Source organism: Gallus gallus, chromosome 2, assembly GCF_016699485.2.
Source record: "Gallus gallus isolate bGalGal1 chromosome 2, bGalGal1.mat.broiler.GRCg7b, whole genome shotgun sequence".
Taxonomy (NCBI): Eukaryota; Metazoa; Chordata; class Aves; order Galliformes; family Phasianidae; genus Gallus; species Gallus gallus.
Window position 1 is genome coordinate 104483393 of NC_052533.1, and position 26261 is coordinate 104509653.

A 26261-nucleotide genomic window follows, 5' to 3' on the forward strand; every position below is an offset into this window, starting at 1 on the left:
AAACTGCGCAACTGACGCATTCTTCCCATTTCTGGGAATGAGGAAACACATGCTCCTCCTACAAACAGCCTTAGAATACCTTGCAGCTCTTTATAAAGTCATATACAGACCAACATACATAGCTGGATTTCAGATCCAACTTAAGAACATTACCTCTCAGTTCAAGGATTGTTAAACTGGTCAAAGGTAGTCGAGTAATCACAGTTATAGTAAAAAAAAAAAAACACAGACCCTTTGCCAATATTAAACCCAAAATGAATTTAAAGGTCCTCCTCTCAGACTTTTATTAAGGTCACAGTGACAACCACTGAGCCATCCAACTTTCTGTAATTCAAAAAGGGCTCCAACTTAGAACTGGAAAAAGTCTGAAATGCAACACTATATGAAGGCATTTAAAAATACATTATTTCAGCACCTTGGGACATGGTGAATTGAAAGGCTGCCTTTTTACTCTCTTTTTATTTATGAATAATTATGTGAACAGAGAGATGTGAAACGGGTGTTCAGAAAGGCAATGTATTATTCAGCTCAGAGCAGAATTCACATTCCAGGACACATTTCTCCACGAGTACAGGACTCCACTGAATAACATTTTCACAGCACTGCAGATCACAGTATAATTCCTGGGTCACAAACAACGTGTCCCATAGTTTCATCACAATAGCAGAAATTCCTCATGTGACCTAGCGTAACACAGCATCGGTACGTGCTGAAGTCAGGCCATAACGTTGTGTGCTACAACCAAGGCTGAGAAATACCCTGTGTAAAGCATGGCTCTGTTTGGTGCTCATTTTGTACGCAAAAGATTTAGCCAAAATTAAGTGGGACCTCCACTGCCATGAAAGTAAGAGCAGAACACAAACAACTATTTACAAAATTATTTTGCTAAAAGTGGTTTTTAAGGGAAATAGGAAGAGTCAGGATTACATAAAAATTCACTGTATCTCACGTTATTTTCACTTATATTTTGAAGATTTAAGAACGCTGATCTCATTAGCTGAGTGAGTCTCTCTTGCTGCTAAGTAGACCAGTTAGGTATGTAAGAATTTGGCCTCTGAAATGCAGAGAAAAATCTAGACTTCTGCTGTTGGGTTTCTACCTTTGCCATTCTTCGGTTCCCTATGCAGGACACCATCTTTCCTAGTAAAGAGCAAAGAAAGACTGCAGTCTTAACTGAAGTCAAGTTTAACCACAAACTTTCAGAGAAAGTGATTTTATGTGGTATAGCACTTGTTGGGATTTCTCCACAGTTTTTCTATCCTAGTATATAAATTACTCCCCAAAGAACCAAGTCCTTTGGGTATGAACATACACATGCATACAGTAGCCAACACTTATGACTGAAATAATTTTGAATCTAACCAGTCAGCTTCTTGCTGTAAGGGATCGTTCTGTTCTACATGTGGTAGTCAATAAAATGTTGATGACTTCCAGAAGAAAATAATCAAGCCGTAGGAAACCAAAACTTGGCAAATGAGATGTATATGAAATACTTTCCATGCAAAGAAAAGGCATGTGCTTTCTAACAATTGTTTGCTATCCTGAATAGCTCTTGTTGAACTGCAAGAATTATTTCAACACTAATTAAGCATACAAGCATTTGATTCCCCCAGCAGTTTTTCCTAAGCACAGGGGAAAATATTTCAGGTAAGACTGTGGTATTTGGTGGTCTACACTAAAAAACATCAACGGTCCCATAACGAACGCAATGCTGAAAATCATTTGCCAAAAGGCTTATAAAGTATTACATCACTCACTTCTGCACCCACCTGTCAATGATTGTGTGTTCACAAATAAATCTTTCAAGATAAAAGGAAACAGTGTTCAGAAAAGGGCAGTGATTTCAAGAAGGAAGTTAAAATTCATGAAGAGTACCCAGAATGCTGACTATTTTCACAACCCAAGCTCAAGTTTCCAGTGGGGAAAAGACAGGCAGTCATCATCTGTTGGCAGCACATTCAAAAACAGCTAGGTTATAAGAGAAGCATGTACTTGTTGGAAGTGTTTTTCCTTTCTGTGGATGCCCCAAGTATCCACTGGACATACACGCCCTATGCACTTAGGAGTTTGCCTCTATGATCTTTGTGAGTTCCAACCAACTTGGAATATTGTAGGATTCTATGGTCTCAAATCTAGCAAGCTCAGATGTACTGACAGAAGACTTCCTCAATGTACCTTTAGTAGATCAAGATCCACAAACAGACTGAAAACACAATAATTAAATATCTAACTTCATTAAAAGCGAGCTGGCACTCTATTACAAGCAAGGAAGTCAGTTGACCAAAACATTTTAAATCCTGTGATATTTGATGCTTTACTTTGACGTAAGACATTTCCAAAAAGCCTGCTATGTCAAAAACAATCGGAGATCGAGGGATTTCACCTATTACATAACACTTCTGGAAGTTAACGATCCTTTATTTGCTTCAGTCTGAAACTAGGACAATTCTGAAAATCAGTCTTTCCTCACTGGTGTTCATTTTCACCCAGTGGGGCAATGAAACTCAAACACGTATTTCTTAAAAGGCTGCTGTTAAATCTGGAAAAGCATACATTATTTTGAGGAAAGAAAAGATCATTCTTGCTTGCAGGGTTGTCTTACAGACAGCTGCCAGACAGAACAATTCCCCAGACTGATCTGCTTTCTGATCCTGTTCCAGGTACCTAACTTTCCTAAACAATTCTAATTGTCTGACATAAAAAGTATGGCAATAAGCCATACTTTTTTCTGTACCTTGCTAAAAAAATCACACTAGTTCTGTACCTTGCTAAAAAAATCACACTAGTTTTCACTAGAAGAAGACCTGTTATCATTTACATTCATAACAAGTCCTTCCTGACAACTGTTCCTTGACCTTTGCTTAAAAAGCACAATTTTAATATATAAGGTGACTGCAAATTACCAGGTCAAGGAAATTAAGCGATGAAGGACTACAAACCTAAAGGGTCTCGTAATTGGAACGTTGCTGGGATGCCATGCTTCTTTAAATCATTTTCCCCTCAACCAAAAAAAATGCTTACATTCATTACATCTTTTTACTTGAAGCTGACACTAAGTCAATGCAATAACACTTGTGATGTCTTTCCTCCTCTAATGACCTGTAAGAGAAAAGGAGTGTGGCATACGCTGTTTGTGATCCCATCATCCAGGAAGCCTAAAGGCAGCGTAACAACTGATAAAAGCTACAGCTACGCTATTATCTTCTCTTACTTGTCCTCCAGAGCCTTTGTTTTTCCAAGTCTAAAAAAGAGAAAAAATAAAAACAAACCGAAGAAAGTTAAGCAAATAAGGAGGAGCCTGGCAAGAGCAATTCACACTGGAAGATTAAAGAGCTAAGCAATACTGTGTATTTTGGCTAAGCAACAAATGAGGGAGTCACGATAACAATCTGCAAAGTATTTTAAGGACACAGAAGACGGAGGAAGAGGGATTCTGTAAAGCAGCATAACCCGGGAGGGTACAAAGAGAGTACCAGGCTGGTTAGATAAGGGAAATGGATGCAGGGTATCAGGGAAAGTATTCAATAAGAATCACTTAGTACGCAGTTGTGCTTAAAAATAAAGATAATAAAAAAAGCCATTACATGGAAATAGCTAAAATAGAGGGGAAAAAAGAAAAATCAACAGCCATTTGTCTCTTTGCAAGCTACATGACAATAGCCAGTCTATATTATTCATCTGCAGAATTTGTTTTCTTCTTTGCAATTCTGCTGTTTTCCCACATGGGCTTTGCTGGTATGGCAGGAATTGTAAAACACGGATTTAGAGAAAGTAGTACCACTGGCCAAACAAATGAATAGTGATACTAAATCAAGGTGTTGTTGTTTATTTTTTTTCCTTCTTCAAATAAAAGCCGCACACGGAAATAGCGAAGCAAAAAAAAGTCTACAGAGAATCTTTCTCAAGCAAGCAAGGAAAAAAAATAAAAACTATGCAATAAATAAATAAATAAATAAATAAAAATCAATTCCCCAAAAGAACCTTGAGGTAATATTCTGACGTGCTCCAGGAACAAACACCTTGCCACAGATGACAGGGTGAGAGAAGCAAGAAGCACGTCCTTTTTTCCTTTTCCAGGCACTGAGCAAGATCTAGCAATTTTTTTTTTTTTTTTTTTTTTTGAGGGAGGGTTACACATCATCACTCTCAAAAGCATTCATAAAAGTGTTTCAAGAACCACTTTTCCAGACTGAGCGCACAACTGTTAAGAGACAAAACGGTGGGGCTGCTGAATCTGGGTACTCATATGGACATCAACCAGCCTAACGTAGAACTGATGACAGAATGAAGCTTCTCTAAGGAAAAAGTTAAGGGAAGAAAGCAAAGAATATCTTAACGTAGTTTTTTAATGACCTGAAGAACCACTTCTTACATTAGTCTTGGGAACAGCTGATTTCTAGCCAGAATACTGACAAAGGGTACAGTTATCAGAGGATAAATAGTTCAAATCTCAGAAGTTAATGTAGTTTTATGCAGCAACCTTCCTTTCTATCTTCAGGTTGGTTTTTTGTTTGTTTGTTGTTTTGGTTTTTTAATTGTACTGGTTTAGAACAACTATTATAGAGAAAGAAAAAAGCTTTTTGGCTGTATCACAACTTAGGGAAGTCCGTGAAGGACTCCACAGAATCAAGGAGGATACCTGCCAAGATTCAAGGCTAGCAACATGGCATCCAAGAGGAGCAAAAATGATAAACTTGCATCTAGACTTTCAAAGGGTCTGTGTTTCTCACATTTACTGAATCAGAGATGGAGATGCAAAAATAAATTTATCAGAAGTATGTGGCAATAATTAGTAGTTTAGGAAAACAAACCAACAAGACCAACAATCCAAGACAACCAAAAATCTAAATACAACATAGGGACGGAGATGCTCACATATACACAGAAGGAAAGGACACTTTCCTTAACAGAGATTATGAAGTGTGATCCTAACACAAGAAGTCAATGCACTTCCAAGAGGACAAGTAAAATTGTTTTTGGAGAGTGGTGATCAAGTACCAGGTGAAAGCTACTTCAGTAATTTATATGGCCTATCAGTGAACAGTACAGATGCACTAACATTGCTAGACAAATTTGCCAGAACCGAAGCTTTGCTGAATCCACACATTTGCTTTAATACTGAAGAAGATAAAGAAAAATGCAGTTGAACCTTAGGTTCCAGATTGAAAATGCATTGCTAGCAATTAGAGGAAACACAATCAGAGTTGTAACGTAAGCGCATTTGATGTAAATCTCACTGACAAAAAAATACATTGAAAAAATACAATGCCACTTTTACACTCTCTCCGGAATGCACACATTTTCACATGAGAAAAGAATGTTGCTTTCAATTTAATTTCCAGAATGAGTTCCACTCTATAAAATGCTACAATACCAAAATGCCATTGTAATACCCTGTATAAGACTTTCCTCCATGTTTTTAAACAGTATTTAAAGCTATACTCTACGGGTATGGGATATAGTCTCTTAATTTGTAATAGCTTGCTAGAATATCCCAAAGAGCTTTCTTGCAACAGTGACCTCTGATGTTTGCTACTTACAGGAATCACCTTCTAGAATCAGTAAAGCATCATTAGTTTCCTTTAAATGAGATAGTTATCTGTTAACAGCAGTGAATGCAACTATGTGCCTCTCAATAATCTCAGATTTATGTGGTGCTTATTCTTCAAAGAAAGATCTGAGGCCAATTTTATTTTAACAATGCAAGGTGATCATTTTTTGCCTGCTGCTTTTACAACTGGGTGCCACTCACCCCAGGGGGCTCCTCCTGCAGCCCTGCCACCAGTTTGCCTCTTCCTCCCCCTATTTCTCTGTAACTTACACGCAGTTCACAGAATTTACATTTCCCTTCTCCAATTTTAAAGCTTTATTCAATATAGTGTCCCTTGGCTCCACACACCAGATAGCAATTAGATTTTGTCCTGTTCGAGGAATAGCAATCAGACTGTTGTGAGACGCCTACTCCTTAGCTTGTCTCCTGTCCCCTTAAATAATCAAGTTTTAAATCCCAAACCACAGTCTTTTGCTTTTCCTTCTATTACTCATGCAGTTTGCAGCCTCCAAAACAAACAAAAATAACAGAAGGAAATGCTCCCAAAGTTATCTGATCCCCAAATTCTGGACAGACTGCAAAGATGCTTATGGTTTGTCCTTTTACACTGCGTCAAGATGATATTTCATCCTTTTATCCTGCCACATCACACAAACACACCTTTGGCAAAAGCTATGATGTCTTAAGTGGGCCATCTGTATGCAGTGAATTATATCCACAAACCCCAATTACTGATGCTCAGTATTTTTAAATATCTTTCTAGAGAAACCTTCTATATAATTCATGCAGTCAGTTCTAAAGTATGGGAGAGTCATTACACGAATCTGCACATTTATCTACTAAGAATTACCTTACCAAACTCCGAATGCCATCAGAAATGAGATCACCTGAGCTAGAATGGAAAAAGGGAGAGAGGGTAGAAGGGATTTTGGTCAAAGATCCAACGCTTTCCTCAGCTAACATTATGTACGCCAAGTTTGCTCTTTTAAAACTGGAGTGAAAAAATAATTTTAGTATCACATAGCACAACATTTTGGCTACCTCCTTTCTGGATTACTAAACTACCACCTTAAAATGATCAGCATCTCAAAACCTCATTGAAACCACGAAGTTTTAATATATGCCAAAATAACTGATAGAGATGATGGGGAAGCATGGTTCAGTATCCAAACAACAGGCACAGAATCCAAATGAAACGTCAATTAAAAACCAAAAACCACTCATGAATAATTTTGTGCATACAAGCTACTGAAGAACTGACAAAAACATACATGTTAAAAAAAAAATAATAAATTACAAAAGAAACCCAACAAGAATGTTGAATTTGGATCACTTTGTATGCTTCACAGAAGTCTAAGGAAATTCAGTTTAATAATATGATCTTTTACTGTACTAGAAATCATGTCTGTTTGTAAATCTTTAATTCTGAGGTGCAAGTGGACAATTACACACAAATTTATGATCCTAAAACTACACACAACATACTCCTTGCCTCTTTAGCCCACTTACACCAAGTAAAAATGAGGGTATTTGCCAATGCTTCATTCTTGAGGAACGCTTTCCTGGAAAGGATAAACAAAAGCTTTCTTCGTACACCTCAATTAGCCAGCTTGCCAACCAGAAAGGAGAAGGAGACTTAACAATTAAGATCTTCTGTAGCTGGCACTTTGTTGTCTATCAGAAGAAAACCCTCCCACTTTGGGATTTAAAAGACTGCTGTTCCTTTAGTATCCTTCTGGTAGCTACCAACAAGATTTATCTCCAAATAACTGCTTGTTTACAGTACAGATATTATTCTGCCACAAATTAAAGCTAATTATCCAGAGTTTTTAATTGAAACTATTTAACAATCTTCGTGTTTCATTTTGCTAGACTAACAAAAGAATAACCCAGCTACTGTTGGGGGAGACCAGGGAGATTGGAAAAGTGAGAAATATGGGGGAGAGGAGGCTTGCAAGCCAGTTAATTAAAAATCTGGATGTTCAGCAAGCATGACAAATGGTAGAAAGATAAACAGACTTTTTTTTTTTAATACTTTAGGCTTGGCATTTTACCAAAAGATTCCTTTGCAGCACAAAAATAAACTACTGTAAGCTACCAACCACTCGAAACATCAGTACGTGTAAACTTCTTCTGGACACTTACTCATTCTTAACATACGCCCTCATCAGCTTTTCCTTCCAACTGCTATCTAAGCTGGTGGATTTCTTTTAGCCGCCACTGAAAGCCAAGCCAACAACACCCAGCTAAGCATGCCCAGATGCTGTGAGAGCAGGCTCAGGAACTGCCATGATGGCTGCGTGGGGCTGGCTAGGCCTAGCCGGCTGCTGCCTGTCCTTCTCACACAGCTGATGCCAGACCTGGCCCAGCTGGCACCAGGGGCCTCTCTGGCATCAAAGCCAAACACAAGGTTACAAAAAAAAAACACAAGTACCAAGTGTGTTTGGAAGGCAAAGGTGCTTGCAGCCTGAAGCACTTCTCTGCACTTCAGTTTTTGCTCAAAAAAGGTACATTATTTGTCTGCGCTACAAAAGCTTTCCACAGAACAACCCCCACAAGCCTCTCCCTTCTCTCTGAATTTCCAGTAGCTGTTTCTAAAGGATCAAATTACTTTGTTATGCTCTCAAAAATCCCGTCTGAGCTGGCACTAGTTCCATCCAACTGACTTCTTCCTCCACAGGCCTTGCCCTATTTCTTTTAAAGCTACATTTATACAACGCTTTTATGTGCTCCTGTTAACAGCTTGGGGAGCAAATGTCATTGTTCTCCTCCTCAAAATTTGGAAACCGGGGGATTCAAAAAAATGAGCAAAGAGGTCACAAAGTGCTTCTGGATAGAGGAGCTGCGCTGCAAATGACATGATCTGTGCTCAAAGATGATATATTTGGCCTTCCAGCTGATACCACCTAGGCTTTTCAGCACACCAGCATTTTTAATCACAGAAAGAATCAACCACACCAAGAATAGGAATGACCAAAACAACGTTGTTACTTTCCTCTGTGCAGAAGGGAGGAAGCTACTGCAATTCTGTGGAGTGGCTCTTACCATCCCTTCTCCTCATCCCTCAAAAACATGGGAGAGTGAGCCAACTAGCAGAGATGCAATAGGCCCAACTGAGTTTGTTTTGATTAAAGTGCACCCAAGCAAACCCTGCAATATCCTGGTCATCTCTGAAATCTCTGTAGCAAAACCACCAGAAACACTTTCTTCCCTCAGCAATTCACTAAGTTAAAATGTTGGCTGACTTCAAAGTCTAGTTAGCCTTACTCTGCTACCAAGAAAGTCAGGGAGGGATCTTCACTCCCCTTCTATTTTTCGCTGACACTACCTCTTCCCACCCTGTAATCTTGCTTTGAGAATGAACGCAGCCCTCTGAGTACAGCACCTTGTGGAAAGGCTTACTATACAGTGAGACCACAAACATTTAAGTAATTTGACAGATTATGGGTTTTATGACAGAGTAAGTTAACTTTGGTCTTGCACCACATCCCAAGAGAGCAACAAGCAACTACAGCATAACTTTTCTCACCATTCTTTCAGATCTATTTCTGCCTCTGTTGTGTAACCTCCATATTTCTGTTCTTTTATTACACTCTCAAGAATGCACTCCACCTCCTGTCACAAAAAGTACTACTATTTAACTTATCATTTAACTTGGACCTTTTCAAAAAGAACAAAAGCCAGTTCCCACTCTGCAGTGTAAATTCAGGAGCCTTATGAGATGTTCTGAATACACATCCCTTTGGTGGGCCTGTTAAGTGTCAGTTCTCAACACCAGTCATCACGCAGGGCTATCTCGTACAGGAAACAGCTCTACAAGAAAAGAGAAGATTATTTGCAGAATGATATAGTTAGAGCTAACAGGACTAGTAATATCTACACATACCTGCAACATTTTTGGTGTATGCTAGCAGCGGATGGCAGCTTTAGCTTTCCACCATCTGGATGTGCTACAGCTGAAGCATATGCACAATGAGGTTGCCAGCTGCTAAGGTCACCTGCTCTTGTAGGAAAGCAGCACTCCTGTAATGCTGAAGTAATGGTGCATTTGGTTCCTGAGGCACGCACTGAAAAGGTAAGGCTCTTCTGGTTGAGCAGGTTGGGGGAGATGTGGAGGAAGAGATCAAGAATGCCAAAACAACAATATTGGGGTCTGTGTTTAGGAAAGCAGAAGGAAAAATGCAGGGCTGAGTCTTGCTTTTAGGGAGTAAGGAACATAGTGGGAGTATAGGAAAAATCTACTTGGAAGTCTTCAATTAACTCAGGAGTATGCTGTTACATGGCACAAACTTACGTCAAAAGGTCAATTTAGCCTACGTCCAACTGCTCTGAAGAAGACTACATGAGGTCAAATGAACAGTGGAAAAAAAGAAGTTCTTTCAAACAAGTCTGAGGCTATTCTTGTAATATAATCATTAGTTATTACATGCAGAAAATCCTAGAGAATGTCTTCCAAACTTTGTCACGAAGCAAAAAAAAAAAAAAAAAAACAAAAAAACAACAAATAAAACCCCAGCTTGTTAAAGATAATTCAGCTAACTAGAGAAAAGGATGGAATGGAATTTACGTGGCATTTCACCAGCACCATCCTGTCAGAAAATTACAGACATCAAAAAATATGCATACTGTGCAATGGTTAGACCACGGATAACAGTAATTACAGCCTGCACTATACAGAGTTTTTCATTAGCAGTGTGCTTTGCAAATAACAACAGTAAGAAGAAAAGAAAAAAAGAAAAGCACCGAACGTCACCACAAAATTTTGCCTGGAAAAACACATACACGCACACACACAAAAAAAACCCACATTTAAATCCCTGACATCTTCCTCTCAGCTTTGTTCCTGGCCTCATCCCTCTTCATACTTCAGCTGACAAGTATTCTAACGAAGTCTCTTCCCTCTTAGGGAGCTTAGAAGATGCCAGAAGACCATCTTGACTTAATATAATGGCATACACATTCTCTCATGCATTAATTCTCTATCAAATCCCTCAAACACACTTGCCAATGGTTCAGGTACTAACTGGAAAACTGAGGGTTCAATCCTTCTCTCAGAGCAGAGAATACATAGTTTTGCAGAATTCCATATTGTAGATCTGTTATGAGAAGAAACTCTATAAAGCCCATCCCTTCCAAGTCAGCATGCTTCATCTGTAACCTGGATGTGGAAAATAAACAAACTGTGCCAGTGGAGATACAAGTGAATACTCCACCCAGTATGGCAGGACTGGACCGTAATTCTCATACTTATAGATATAAAAGGTGCTACAGACATGCAAGACAGAAGTCAACTACGCACTCTGTTTCTAAAAATATTCAACTTTTATATTTGTATTGTTTCCTTTGGTGTTTTAGTTTTTGCTTCACTTTTGACTCCCTTCTACATTCCATCTATATTTAATGCACGAAACAATAATGGCTACCAACTAATAATAGACCTAGGAGAAAAGGATAACGATATCTGCACATTGATGTTTATAGAAGACCTTGTCACCTGCAGATAACTTCCTAAATCACACCCACTACAGGCTCCCTGCTGCACACAGCCCTTTTTATTTCCTATCTCTGCTCTGCGACCAGATACAAAGTCACTGGACTAAAATAAGCCACAGCCACTCTGTGCTGTTATCATCCTAGAGGCTGTCTGTGATCCTGCCCTGAAGAACTCCCTGCGGCGAGCAAAATGCACAAAGGCACATTCACAGACTGACCTCAGTGCGGCTGGAAAAGCTGCACATGCGTGAGCAGCTTCCACCGCATCCCACATCGGACTGATGGCTGGAGATAACGGCCATTAATTCATGTGTATATACTCTTTGTGTAATTTTCTTTAAACAGCCCTGGTACCTGTAGCATTGAAAGGGAATTCTGAAGCATGTGCCTTTTCTCTTCTCACTCTGAATTATGCTCAATTATTTTTAAGTCACTGAGAAAATAGAGAAAGAAAGGATGAAGTTTCAATAGCAGAATAACTTGATTTCTCTTACTTGCAGACACTAACTGATGGTAACAAAAAACCTTTCTTCTCCAAAGCTGAGCACTAGATTAACAAAGGCTAAAAAACTGGGGGGAGGGCAGGGAGTCCTCAGCTATCTTCATGATAAAATACCAAAAGTAAAAGGTCAGCGGTTACTGAAATCTGTGTTCTATGAGAAGTTCAACTCTGAGTCTCTGATGAGGTGAGGGGCCTTTCCCCATTTTTCTCACTTCTTTTTCTTTACAAAAGACTGTTTCAACTGAACATAAGAAGATTTTATATTAAGATTTCTTACATTGTCTCTTATGCTGCAACAGGTGAACCTGAGTCTCTATCTTTGAAAGGGTTTGGGTTTTTTTTTTCCCCTCTAAAGGCTATTCTATTAGAGATAGTATCTGGGAGTTTATTCTATAGCCAGACCCCTTCTTAAATAGGAAGATTATCTTCTTTGACATTTTTTTTTTTAAATGCACTAAGCCATGCATTTCAAGTCACCCAACACTTTGGAGACTGCAACAGAGCCTTCGTTCCCAGTGCAAGGGTGGAGCGCAGGTCTAAGCTCCTTAGCCAGAGATTAGCCTTGCCTAGTAGAAGGGGTGGCACGCTATGCCACAGCAAATCCAGCTGCTCGTTGTCCCCCCCCCGCCCTCCTTTCTCAGGCACACGACTGCCACTGTACCTCTCCCTCCAGTCCTGCTCCTGTCACCAAGCAGCAGGACCAAACCAATAAGACTCTGCTTAGAGCTGCCCGACCTCAGAACTTCCCTCTCCAAATGCACCATGTGGAGACTTCTAGATTAGCCTACCAGAGTCCCAGTAAAATGAGATGGAGTGCTGCCACAATATAGCTTGCCTAATCCTGCAACAGGAAAGGGGAAGAAACAAATTCAGTTTCATGGAACCAAGAGGTTTTTGTCTCATTTGTTTGTCTTCAAGTGTGACCCTACATTTCTTCCACTTTTAATTCCACAGTTATAGCTGCAGTAGCGCAGTGCTGAAAAGACAGAAAACCAATATGAAACAGAAGCAGTGATAAGACAAAAGCTACCCTGACCAGCAATACAAGCACTAAGCTAGGCAGTACAACAAAAAGGTAGAACAAGCAAGCAGAAAATATTGTACTTCTGTAGAGGCAACTAAATGACTTCCAACTAGCCTTACACCTACTATGTTTGAGTGATATATTGTTATCCATATGGTAATCTCCTGTGTGCATGACAATATTCTTTTAACTGCACTGTGGAGGACAACAAACAGGGCAAAGTGTCCAGAAGTTGTTCCTGTATACTAGGCTGTTCACTGAAGAGTGGCTTAGAAAAAAAAGACAGCAGATTAGCCTGTACAGCAGACTAGGAAAAAAACAAGGCTGATTTTTCTTGTTTTTAAATTAATGCCTTTAGCATGCAGTAGATTCTTCTTTTTTGCTTTATTGAAATGTCCGTCAGACTCTCGACATTTTTAATAGGATGTTTTCAGAGCACAACTGCTCTGCACTCTACAACTGAACAACGCTCTGCATTTTTTAAACCAGCCATTCCAGCACAAGAAGTCCTGCTCTTCTGAGTACTTTAAAGTTGTGCTTCCCTTCCAGGTCAATGTCATACAGCTTTAAACGTGTTCCCAAATACAAAACAATACTGCTTTTGAAATTAGGTAGTGAGCAATTCAAGCCCACACCCAAGTATAGAGACACACAGCATTAATAGCTGTCCTGGACTTGTGTGACAGAGGGGAAAAAACATGAATACTCACACAAGGAATTTCTTTTTTTTGCAACACAGTTATGAATGACATACATTTTGACAGTCAAATGACCTCTGAAAAGGACAGCGGTAGGGCCTGTGCGTTCTATAAAACCCACGGATGATTTACAGGCTCAGTGAGCTGCTAACAGTGCCAGGGCCTGGCTTTTCTGCAGGAAAAGTGCTGCAGGAAAAACTGCTGTGCAGGAAGCAATGAAGAAGATGGGGGTAAAAAAAAAACAGTTTGTGGCCCTCCTTTTTGGGGAGATGGAGAAAGCCGTCAAGAAAGCACTTTCCAGAGAGCAGCGTGGCTGAACAACAGACCTTCTGGCAGCTGCCATTCGCCAGCCAAGCTGTCCTACAGCAAGCACAGCAAGTTCTCTGCCTCCCAACCATCAGCAGCTCTTTAAAACTCCTGACACACAAAAAGACACAGGCTCTTGCTCTCAAGAGCAACAACAGCAGTGCCTTTCTGTGAAAGAAAGGGATTACCTGAGAGTAGAGTAGTATTCCCTATGGTTTTATATTCCTCCTGCAGTGGATTAGCTCCCACTGTGCTCTGCTCTGTCAAGAGCAGCAGCTTCATCCTACAAGTAAGGGAATGGTGAAGTCACGATCAACACCGTCACTCTTCTGCTACAAAGATACGGTATGATAAAGCTTGTCTAAGCTAGAAACAACACCCTGTGTGACTAGTTTAGGATGGTGCTTCCACAGGAATAAAGGGCCATCCAACTTCACTACATTTCAATTAAAAAAAAAAAAAATAGACAGATGTAAGATCTGTTGCATAACGTCTTGCTGGGAGACACTCCACATGGGGGGGCATGCTTGAGCAGAACAAATACAAAAAATTTAAATGAAGATTTCAAGCACAGCGATGCTAGTTCATAACCTGCAACGATACCAAAATAAAGATTAATCAGAGCAACTGCTGATACCTGCCTGATGAGATGCTCACCCTTCTCATTAGCTCTAATTTTAAGTGCACATGTAAGGTTCAAGCAACACTGGCATTTTGACTCACACTGCAACAGGTCTGGCTATTCTTTGGGTAACACTCTGAAGAAGAAAGTCCTATCAGGACAGTTGCAGAAGAACACTGGAAGCATAGTGCATTACTCTGGCATCAGAGAAGGAAAATAAAAAAACAAACATGCATGGAATGATTCATCTCCAGTGTTAACTACATATTTCTACAAAACAGAATCATTTTAAGCTTTGATTGCAAGTTCTGGGCTGACTGCAACTCAATTTTGCTATTTGCTGTTGCCTTAAGAATGTACAGGAGATAAACCAAAGCAATACATCTAATGAAAGCTAAGCCTACATAACTTAATTACCACTGAGGTACTGCATTTGTCATTTGAGAAAAACAGGCCTCCCTTGTTTTCAGATCTATTGCAGCTTGACAGAAATATGAAAAAACCCTAAATGTGTCACTATCAGTCCTAACTAATACCGATGAGTGCAAAGGAAATGGCAAATTTCTGTATTTTGCCTTGCAAAGAAGTTCCCAACTTGTCACTTGGAATAAAGGAAAGATCCACTGTGAAGTCCATCAAATAACTGAGATTTCTCCTCCCCGGTCCAGTTTTCCTCATTGTTTCTTCCTTCCTCTCCAAGAATATTTGCAATAGCACTGAGGTGCACATTAACCATCACAAACTACTTACTGAACTCCACTTAACAGGTACACAAATTCAAGGAGGTCAACACTGAAAATTTCTTTTAAATTGTAACCTTTAATTTTTTGCCACCTTTTCATATTCAGTTCTTTGTACAGGATTCTGACATTATAGGCATAACAGAACTCTGTTAAACAGCTCTGTTTTTCCACTATTACAGTCTTTTTCTAAGGTTTTGCCCACTATGAGTATCCACGTGTGCAGGGCAGGCAGTCACTGAATTCAGACAAGGAAGTTATTCAGTAATACCGTTGTCTAAATATCGCAGGTGTATTCTCTCTGTGTTCTCATAAAAGCACAAAATATCTCTAACGCCAAGGAAATGAATTAATAAAACAATGCTGCTTTCATTAATTTTAGGCCTCAGCAATTATATTGTTCCTTCTGCCCTACCCATCCCCACTTTTTTTTTTTTTTTTAAAGCCTGTTTAGGAAATTAAAATTATTGGCAAAGCCACACTGTATTGCATTGAACAACCCCCTCCGGCCACAGCTGTCAGCTTTTAGTTTCAGAATCAGGATCTGCCCAAGGGCACTGATACTGCTTGTAGCTAATAGTCTCATTAGAAGTCAAGGGCAAACAAAAAAATCCACAGAAATCAGTATGAAATGCTCATGTAACTTCTGATGCTCACATTACATAGTTGCACATCAGTATTTTGATAGTACAACTTTTTCCTAATTTAACATCCAGCTTCCGTTTAAGTGAAAACCCACACAGAGAAATGGTTCAAGTCACAAGCAAAAGCAAGCAGTTAACTCCTGAGCACGAGTTCAGATTAAATAAAATCAGGTATCATAAAATCTTTATCTGAAGAAACACACCTATGCCATCAGATATGGTTTGGTCATTATCATAGAGAACAGTGCATTAATTACTAGTCTCCAGAGGCATATTTATTCCTATTCATCTCTGAGCAGGAAGCCAGTACGACTGACATGCACTACAAAAGTCACATAACATACATAATGATAACTTGCCTCCCTTTCCTAGAATGTAAGATCTAGAGGAGACTCTACAGTTGTCGACAGTTGAGATATTCTGAAAAAGTAAAAACCTAAATACCAGAAACTTCTAAGTTTGACACTGATTTTAAACTACTGATCACATTTGCCTTGAATTTCAAGCATTGCCAGAAACTCTGGAACTAATTTTCCCTGTCTTATACTATATCTGCACATCCCACCAGTTTTGACACACTACTTTTATGCTGACCACTAATTTGAGAGGAGAAGCAGACTGTGCTACATGAAGATCTTAGGAGCAAATAATTCAAGAAGAACACTTAAAAAAATGTTGTTGAAAATAAGCCATGGTGTTCAGCTTAAATGGAAGCATTCCTGTTGTTTTCAATTCCAACTTTATCAAGCTGATTATTACAGATATATATTTTTTTAACCCCACTTAATACATAGAAACACTTGCTATAAGCCTTTAACTTCAGTCTTGACCATTTTGTGCTTAAAAAGCACCAATCCCTGCCACCCCCAGAACTCACTGCAGAAAACAGCTGGAGACCGCTCCCAAGGATTGCCTTAGAAGTCCCCTATGAACAAAATGGGGTGGGGGGAAAAGGCAGAAAAGCCACATCCTCAGCCACCTGTTTTCCCCCCATACTGACAACAGTGCCTTGTGAGACCTGACAAAAGATGTCTAATTTTGTCTCAGCCATTCTAGTTCATATTCCGTTGTCTTGGCTTCAGCACAGCTTTACTGCTATTTCAAACCAGGCTCTGACCCACTGAGGCTGAAGCAGGGCACGCAGCCTGTGATCAGTCGCACTGCAGGACGGCAGCCTCCAGCAGAGCCAGCACGCTGCAGGAGGCAGTGGCACCTTCAGCAGCGGCAGAAGGCTCCAGCAGAGCTGTGCTTCAAAGCTTCTGACACAAAGGAAAGCCCCCAGAGCAGCCCAGGCAGCCTGCAATGTTTTACATGAGTGGGGGTGGCTGAAGAAGCAGCTCAAGATGGATGCGTACAGAAGGGGCTTCCAGCTACACCAGTCAGCCTCGCTCACTTCACTCTGCTTTGTGTGTTTGTGGTAAGACTTACGGAACTTCTGGTCTGAACAGGCTGCCACTTGTTTAAGGGGTTGCTACTGGATTGACACAGCAGTGAGAATGAGAATGGACAGACAGGAGAAAGATTAAAACGCTGCACATCATTCTCATATTTCACAGAAGGGTTTCATCTAATGGTGAAATATCTATGATTTATACATTCATTAAAAAAAAAAGTAATCACAGCAGAAAGGTCATACTATTTGCATACTAGATGATCAAATAAGCCATTCTGATTGTGGAAATCTATTGCACCTAAGATGACAGCAAAGCATTACTGTTTGGCCAGTCAGAGATGTAGGATTAAGACCAACAGAGAAGGGAAGTAGATGTAGCTAGGATGTGCTTTTGGCATTACAGTTATGGAGGAGGTGGTTTGGCAGCCAGGAACCCACCTCCTTCCCTCCCATGTCACTGCAGAACAGCCACAGAACAAGCAACCCATCTGGCTGATCTGATGGAATACTGGTTGTCCTGCTTCAGGCAAACTGCCTGCCTGATCTGCGCCGACCCACGCTGAGGATGCACAACTGCTGTATCCCATGCAAGAGGGGCATTAGGACCTCAAGTTAAGGCTGAAGAAGCATAAGACTGCTGTTTTCAATGGCAACTATATTTATTTTTATTTTATTTTTTAACACTTAGGTCACCATAAGTGTAAAACAGGACTTCAGCCTTGGATATAAGAAGGTAAGTCTAATACGGCTCCACTGCCACCACTGAAGGGGGATAGGGTTGTCAAGTTTTTCTCAAGTGTGACTTGCACCAGAAAAGTGGTACCGTTCAACCCCTTATCACCACAGATCATTTTTCCCCTTCTCTCTCCCAGGCCACCACCTTTGGTCCTGTTATTTCTTACAGCCCCAAACCAGACCAAGGTTTGATTTAGCCACCTCATCCACAGCCATGTAAAGTAGCTCTGTACCAAACTTCTTGGTGCATTTGGATCTCGGAGAGTGATGCACAAGTTGGACAACATCAGCACCTTATGTTACTCCATATTTATTTAATGTTTGTCTCTCACTGTCAAGATATACTTTGCCATTTCTGAACTGCTCCTCTGCAACTCTTACGTACTCTAATTTGGGGGAAATCGTACTCTTACTGTAAGGGAACTTGGAGCAATCAATCTCCTAAATTGGTCTCCTAATCTTCTTCGTCTTTGTCAGTAAGCCCACATGCCAGCATCTTTTAAGTCTTTCAGTGTGTTTCATAAACCACACTATTGCTTGGAACTGGCAGTATTTATTAGAGAGGGCTTCAGACACCTGAGCAATCCAATCACAGAATTCTACAGCCTGCAGCAAAAAAAACATTTTACGAGCTAAACTTTAATGGCTTTATTCACTGCACTGAAGAAAAATTATTTCAAACACTTTGTAGAAACAGAAATTCCAAAGATGAGAAATATCACAATTCATCTGCATGCATGCTGATTATAAAATGTACTAAAAGAGACTGCGTATAAATGAGTGCTGATCCCCTGATAATTTTATCAGAACTAAGCAGGTACGTTATGAAACAACCCAGAAACACTTGCCTGTCCCTTACTGAGCAACAGACTTGACCATCCTCTCAGCATCTCCAGCAACACAGTTCTCTTCTGGACAAAACCCAAGCAGAACATTCTCATATAGTATCTACCTAAAGTTACACAGCAGCCTTTCAGCAGATATAGCACATGGGCTTAAAAACCCAGCTTTTTCTGAACTCGACTTTGATTGCCCTACAAAAAGGTTAACGAGTAAAAGTTTACAGTCTGTGCAAGGAACACAAACATTTAGAGCTTACTTACTCAGTCCATTATTGATGAGCTGTGTTATGAAAGTGGCTTCAGAAATTGAGAAGCAGATTTGTGTCAGATCACTTATTTAAGAGGAATGCACTTTTAATTTAAGATCAGCTGGAATATAAAAAAAAACTCAGCTACACAGACTGCCATTGCCTGAAGCAAACCTTCAACCCCATGCAGACAGACCACAGCAGCTGCGGGAAGCTCCGCAGGGAGCACACAACAGAACAGCTCCTGCAAAATAGGTCTGACGGACAGGAACACCTGTACTTCCACCAGTCTTTGCTTCTAAATAATGAACCCATTAAGGGCTAGCAAAATTTTGTATTTTAGTGTTAAATTTTTGTCTTGGGTTCTGTTGCTCTGTAAGTTACAGAGTCTTTGTTGCAAAAATATAAAAAAAAATGAGGAGGAAGAACTAAGAGATCTTTAGCACTTTTACAACCAATAAAGAAAAAAAATTACCTTTCTCTGAGGATGAAGTGATCCATTTTTATAAATAGTGGCATGTATTGTAGTCAAATATTTAATTGCCAATGACAAGGTTTGAATTAAATGAGACTTAACACAGTCAAAGTGCAGACAGCGACATGCAAAATTAAGAACAAGGTTTTGTTTTGTTTTCTTTTCTTGCATTTATTTTGTTTTTAATTTCAATGCAACACAGACCTTGGAAACACACTGAAACAATTCCAGGGGTACAAAACCACCTCCAGGCCTAAAAACAATAGATGTACTTTCTGCTTCAAGCTGTCTCAACTCCTCCCGTAACTTACCTTAACTCTGCATGTAAGCACTCTGTTTCACTGCTCTTCTGTTCTAGACTTATAACATTGCTACATCACTGACCTTGTCCTGCTACTTTCATTTGCACAAATGCTCCCTACACACATTTTGCATTAATTCAGTGATTTTCCCACTCTTATGTAATAAGTATGTTCTTAACGTAAACTCCGGCAGAAGAAACCAAACCAACCAATGCAATGTTTGCAGAGCCTACAGACAAGCTATCTATCAGTAAGAGGCTGCTGGGCACAGACGGCAGGCTGCATCTGACCTGGTGACCTAAAAAGGACAAGCGGTCCCCCCCATCAGCCATCCTCCAAGAGATGAATTAATGGACTTTTGATAAGAGCACATACATGCACTAAAGCATGGTAAAATAGTGTGGTTATGTGAAAAGAAAAACACATGCTGAATTAGAAGTTATTTTTACGGTATAAAAAGTGTACCAGCTGCTTTACAGAAAACAATTAACACAAGGTTTGTTTGTTTTTTCCTTCTTGGGAAGAACACAGACTACAACCAGCACTGAAAACTGATTCTAAGCAACAAAAACAATTAGATTTAATGAATGAATTGTGATTTGAATGTGGTTTGGAGAAACCTGTTCCAAACAACTGCTGGCATAAAAGCCAGTGCTAAATAGTAAATACTATGGACAGGATGTAAGGAGTGTGTGGAGATGATACGGTCATACTTTCACCTGATCAACAAACAATAGAAAAACAGAGAGTACTCAGCCAATTATCAGCATGCCAGTGACGATGTTTCATGAATTAAAAAAAAATAATGAAGTACATATTTTAAACGTGACCTTTATTTTCTATTCCCCACAACAGCTCCTATGAACAGATTTTGTTGCATGGTTCTCCTTCATAGAAAACAAATTTACTACTTTAAGCCAGGCATGTAGACAAATGTAGGGTTTAAGAGCCTGCATTCTCTATACAGCAGAAAGCCCCAGGACACAAACACCAGTAACATTTTACGCATCCGGTTTCTGTCACAAGACTTAAGTGTTAACACATAAGTGAGTGTACTGCACAGCAATTATTATATTAATGAGCGTAAGCAGAATCCAGATCCAGGAAGGTCAGAACAATTCCCAGTGACCTCATCTATGCATCAAATCTTATTTGCAAAGCTAGGTGACAAAGCCCAAAAGAAACAAAGACCAAAGAATTCCCAGAAATGCACAGTATTCATTAACTGCTACTAATGTTTAAAATCCACTCACTTGTAGAAGGGTTTTTTTCTCCTCTCTTTTCATATGCTTGAATCGAAACATTGACCTAATACAACCATGGAGGCACCATTAATAAAGCCCCACGCCAAAAGACAACCAAGATCTTACCCTTCACACACACACACATTTTTCATACAGGTATGCTAAATGCAGAAACCAAAAGTCTATTTACATAGATGTTTTGCTTGTATTTGATTGCCAGTTTACTTATATTTGAATATCAATTTGCAAGCTAATTAGAGAACATCACTAAGCCCGTTACAGAAAAATAGTGCTCCACCATTAACTGCAGTGCTATCTAACTAATTCCTTTAAAGACTGGCTTCAAACACCATCTTCATCTCCATTCAAAACAATTAGTGTACATTTATTTCACATTTTAAACTGCAGAGAATCAATTTTTTAAACACTTTAACAGATTGCATAGCTATTTTGATAGCTTTTACATTACAAATTATGCTTTTAGGGATTCGTAACTTTCCTATTTAAGGGAATGTTAAACTGGAACTCACAGAGGGGCACAAATAACTCTTCTCTACAACCTGAGAGCTATGTACCATTAACTTTCAAAAACAAACAAAACCTACTTATTGAAAGAGCAGAGTACACACAAAAAAACTTGCTCCTGCAGGCAAGCTGTAATTTCCACCATTGCTCACAACCCTACCGAAGCCTCATAGATGGTGAAACAAAGCAGGAAGAACTCAACCTGTGTGCCCGGTTCTCAGAGACTACCAGCAGCACGGCAGCCATGGGACAGCTGCTGTCAGGGCAGCACGTGGCCAGGGCAAGCCTCAGGGTGCTGCCCAACCCTGGGATACATCAAACAGCAGAAGAAAGGACTCAGTTACACCGCAGGGAGAAAAGTGGAAAAAAAAAACCAACATAAAAAACATACAACACAACAACCTTCCACTAACAGAGACTCCAGCACTGTGGAGCCTCATTCAGCTGTGACCTCCTTTTCTTCCATTACCCTCACCAGACTGTTTTTCTCACTAACTTATCTCCTTTCCCAAAGCAGGTCCCCTTTCTTCTCTCCTCTCTCCATGCTGGTGCCAAGCAGTGCAAATCTGAATAAGAAACATACATGCTGGAAATGGCTAAAAGGAAATATGTGCAGAGTGTCACTGCTATTTCTGTCTACTTTGCAACTACTGATGAATTTTCAGACACAGAAGGACATCTCCACAGGAAATCCACAGCTTGGTTTAATTGCACTGTTAGGAGATTGAGGAAAGGAATGGCAGCCTGTGTCTGTGTTGGTCAGCTGGGGCACCACTCACACCTTCTAACTTTTGGCTGCTTGGAATACGTTGCTTACCGAATGCGTGGAAGAGAGGGAACTGGTTTGATGGCCAGAAAACTGTAAAGTAACACCAACAGCTGTTCCTGGGATTTCCCTCTGAAGAAAGAGCTAGAAGAGTGCTTATGAGTCCATACACCATTATTAAGATCCAGTATTGCTTCTATCATGCCCAAACTCAACATCAGCCATGTAGTAAATCCTCAGGAGAACCAGCCCATCATAGAAACATAAAATTAGCTGGAAAAGACCTTAAAGATCATCAAGTCCAACCACAACCTAACCATACTACCCTAACTCTTAACAACCCTCCGCTAAATCATGTCCCTGAGCACCACATCCAAACGGTTTTTAAACACATCCAGGGATGGTGACTCAACCACCTCCCTGGGGAGCCTATTCCAGTGCTTAACAACCCTTTCTATAAAGAAGCCTTTCCTGATATCCAACCTAAACCTCACCTGGCACAAGTCATTCCCCCTCGTCCTGCCACCAGTGAGAAGAGACCTACCCTGCTCTCACTGTAAGCACCTTTCAGATATTGGAAGAGAATAATAAGGTCTCCCCTCAGCCTCCTCTTCCCCAGACTAAACAGCCCCAATTCCTTCAGTCACTCCTTGTAGGGCATATTCTCCAAGCCTTGTTGCCCTTCTTTGCACCTGCTCCAGCACCAAAATGTCCTTTCTGTACTGAGGTGCCCAAAACTGAACGCAGTACTCGAAATGAGGCCTCACCAGTGCTGAGTACAGGGGCAGAATGACTTCCCTAGTCCTGCTCACTACACCATTCCTGATACAAGCCAGGATGCCACTGGCCTTCTTGGCCACGTGGGCACACTGCTGGCTCATATTCAGCCAACTGTCCATCAGTACACCAAGGTCCCTTTCCATCAGGCAGCTTTCCAGCCACTCCTCCCCAAGCCTGTAGGGTTGCCTGGTGTTTTGACCAAAATGCAGGACCTGACACATCATAAAGGCCTGGAATAGTTTTGTGTCAGGTCAGCTTGCACTCATCCCAACAACCATGCAGATGCAATGTACTCCCAACTCAAGGGGAGAAAGCTGCATTTCTAGTACAACCTCTCCCAGAGAAGGCTGTATTTCCACATGTACTTAAACTACACACCTATAATCACAGTGAGAAACATCGAAACACACCACCACCATTACTGATACCAACTCACCTGCAGCAAGCAGGCAGCGATGCTTTTCCAGGCTGCTCTACAGGCAGCGATGGATATCAATACCTCAAAACCCAGAGCTGTCTCTGGAAGAGAGAACATGCCTCAGTGCGTGGCTATGAGCATTTCTTTAGTGGAGTTAATGTCCTGGCTGCAAGACCAGTTTGTCTTCAAAAGACTCTTCCTTCTGCCTCATTCTCTCTTCCCCCTCCAGAATTTAACCTCACTCATTTCTCAATATCCTTCTTGCTCTTTGATGGAAAAGTCACCCAGATAGTGTATGTAGAGAATACTGCAAAACCAGCTGCACCATGTTGAAATGAAAGGCTTCAATGAGCATTAAAGGCCAATTCCTCCTCCTACAGCTTAATTAGAATATAACAATGACTCCAGCCCTTTTTCTTCTCTCCACAACCTGCTGCTGTTCCTTGCACTGTTTTCTATCCCTCCTATAGTCTCAGCTCAGTGGGGCTGACTGATGCTTAGGACATGCCCTGAAAGTTTGGAAGAGAATTTTTCTAGAAGTTAGTGTTTCCAGGTTAACAAATACACTCACATTAGGTGTCAGACCATGACACATTCAATCAAAAATAATGAGCCCAGCTCACTGCATTCAACCAGAAGAAGAGCAGTTCAAAATGTATTTGAATTTGTCGATTGACATCAAAGTCTTCAACACAGCAGTGTTTGATTTAATGTAGTTACAAAATGTTTAAATACTACTGGAATTTCTCTCTATTTAGTATGGTAGTATGTTCTGCAATTAAGCGTATTTTCCGTAATATCAGTTCAATAAGATGCTCAAGTAATTTTGTCTAGATGACTAGTCAACAGAAGATCTTAAAGTGGGAACTTGAAAGAATAATTATATATACCATGTGTATCTTATCATGCTAACACAGGCAGTCTCACCCAAGGTTTTGCTCCATGTGTTCCATATTCTGATCCCTCTCTCTTCATAGAATTCTTAATGCTGCTGTTGCCAGGTGATGATAAAACTTGTCTCCTACCACTGAATCAATTAGTCATCCTTAAGGGCAGCTTTGTTTGCTCTGGAGGGCCCCTCTGCAGAGCCTTGTATCTGCCATTCCACTCCCCTAGAGCATGGGTCAGCCTAGGAGAAAGCTCCAACTACAGCGATTCCAGGAAAAAATAACGTCCCTCTGGGAATCCAGGCCAGATGGCAGAGTTTAAAACAGAACTAAGGCTACATAAAGTGGTGTCAGAAGCAGATAAAACCAGACTCAGCTTCTGAGGCAGAAACTAACACCTACTTTGCCATCCCCTGTAGAGCCATGCCAAGAGCCTTACTGAGGCAGCTGATGGCTCAGCTCTCATAACTTGTGTTTCTACAGAGAGAAAGGACACTGCATTTAAGATCCTCGTAAGTAACTGAATATAGGAAATCTGAAGAATAGGAATATAAGAATCTGAATATAGGAAAAGGGAGTAAGTAGTAATTAATTCACTGCATTCCAAGCAAATGCACCATAAACAGAAATGACTATCAGAGCTGGACTAATTAACCAAGATAGTAATTTATGCATTCCAGAACACTGCAACCATTCAGGATCTGTGTAATTTCTCCATAACAGTATTTTTCTCTTTATCGAGATGTATTTGGAAGGACCTACAGTGAAAACATGAGCAGAATTTTGTAGAGAATAGAGGTGAATCAAGTTCCCTTTTCTGGAAAAAGGAAGTGGATCCAATAGCTGATTTAGGGCTTTTTCTTTGTTTCAAAACCTATATATATATATATATGTATATATATATATATACACACACACACACACACACACACTTTCATCCCAATTCAAATATTCCATAAAAAGAAAGCATTTTGATTAGTGTGTTTGCAGGATTCTTTCAGAATGGCTTCTCTAGAACTCCAGCAATAAATTCTCTGACTACTGGATATACAAACTGATCCAAATGCTATACTCCATAGCAGCTTTAGTGTCCACCGATGAACAATGGAATCTCGTTTTCAAAATTACGTTTGTTCTCTATGTGCATCCAAAATATTGCTGAATTTCATAATTTGTTCTCTCTATATATACATGAAGTTTAACATACATCAGCATTAATTAGTAGCTCAATACTGTAGAGTAAAATCAGGTATCACAAATCAGACGTAGAATTTTACAGAAATAGAAGAAAAGAGGAGTCACTATTCAAGTATATATCACTTTCCACTAAGTTGAGCATATGTTTTATGTATACTCTACGATATATTCCATTTTTAACTGAGGAGTGGGGGAAAGGGAGCAGGAAACCACATCTCTATAAAAAACAACAAAACTCTCTTGCTTCGTTAAAAGCAAGCTCTGTTTTTCAGGGGACAACTGTCTGAGAATAAGTTAAAGAGCTTGGCAGATAAACAGACAACAGAAATAATAAAACAGGTGCCGTGCTTGTGTAGTTAAAGCAAACAGAGGAAGCGCTACCAATCCAGGATAGTAAGCTCAGTACCGACACATGAGAATTTAGGATGCTGCAGGGAACACAAAAAGGACAAACAGGAAGACTGTTTGAGAAAAGAAGAGAAAAAGGATTAAAAGGCAAGAGAGTAAGAACTAGAATACAACTGTAACATCAAGTAAGTCAGCAGGCAAAGCATCACCAAGAAGCAGCACTGAAATTTACTCTGCTTCACATGGGAAGAGGACAAAAACAAACCTACTAAATGCTAAGCAGGAGTGGTCAGAAAAACAAATATTCTCAACATAAGCTTCTTAAAAGAAAAAAAACAACCCAACCAAAAACAACATCCTTACTCCCGCTAGGGCAAAGAAGCATAACCTGAAGCACGTGGCTGTTCGTTGAGTGCTTTATTTTTGGGGGGTCCAGGTAGGGTGTGCAAAGAATAATTTTTTAAAAAAACAAAACATTTGGGAAGAATGGACACAGTTTCTTTCAGCTTGCCAGCTGAGAG

The 26261-nt window shown here is 40.1% G+C and overlaps 1 protein-coding gene across 2 annotated transcripts in view; it reads right to left on the reverse strand.

Annotated features, from left to right (window-relative positions):
- The window catches only part of CDH2 (cadherin 2), a 114484-nt gene that overhangs the window by 71482 nt on the left and 16741 nt on the right, over positions 1-26261 (reverse strand). The window contains exon 1 of one of the 2 annotated variants that reach the window (XM_040677263.2): positions 18812-19006. The exons of the other annotated variant lie outside the window; for it this stretch is intronic. Coding sequence (XP_040533197.1) covers position 18812 — 1 coding nt within the window. The 5' untranslated portion in view covers positions 18813-19006. Of the gene's footprint in view, positions 1-18811; positions 19007-26261 lie in introns of those variants that run through there. 2 annotated transcript variants of the gene reach the window in all.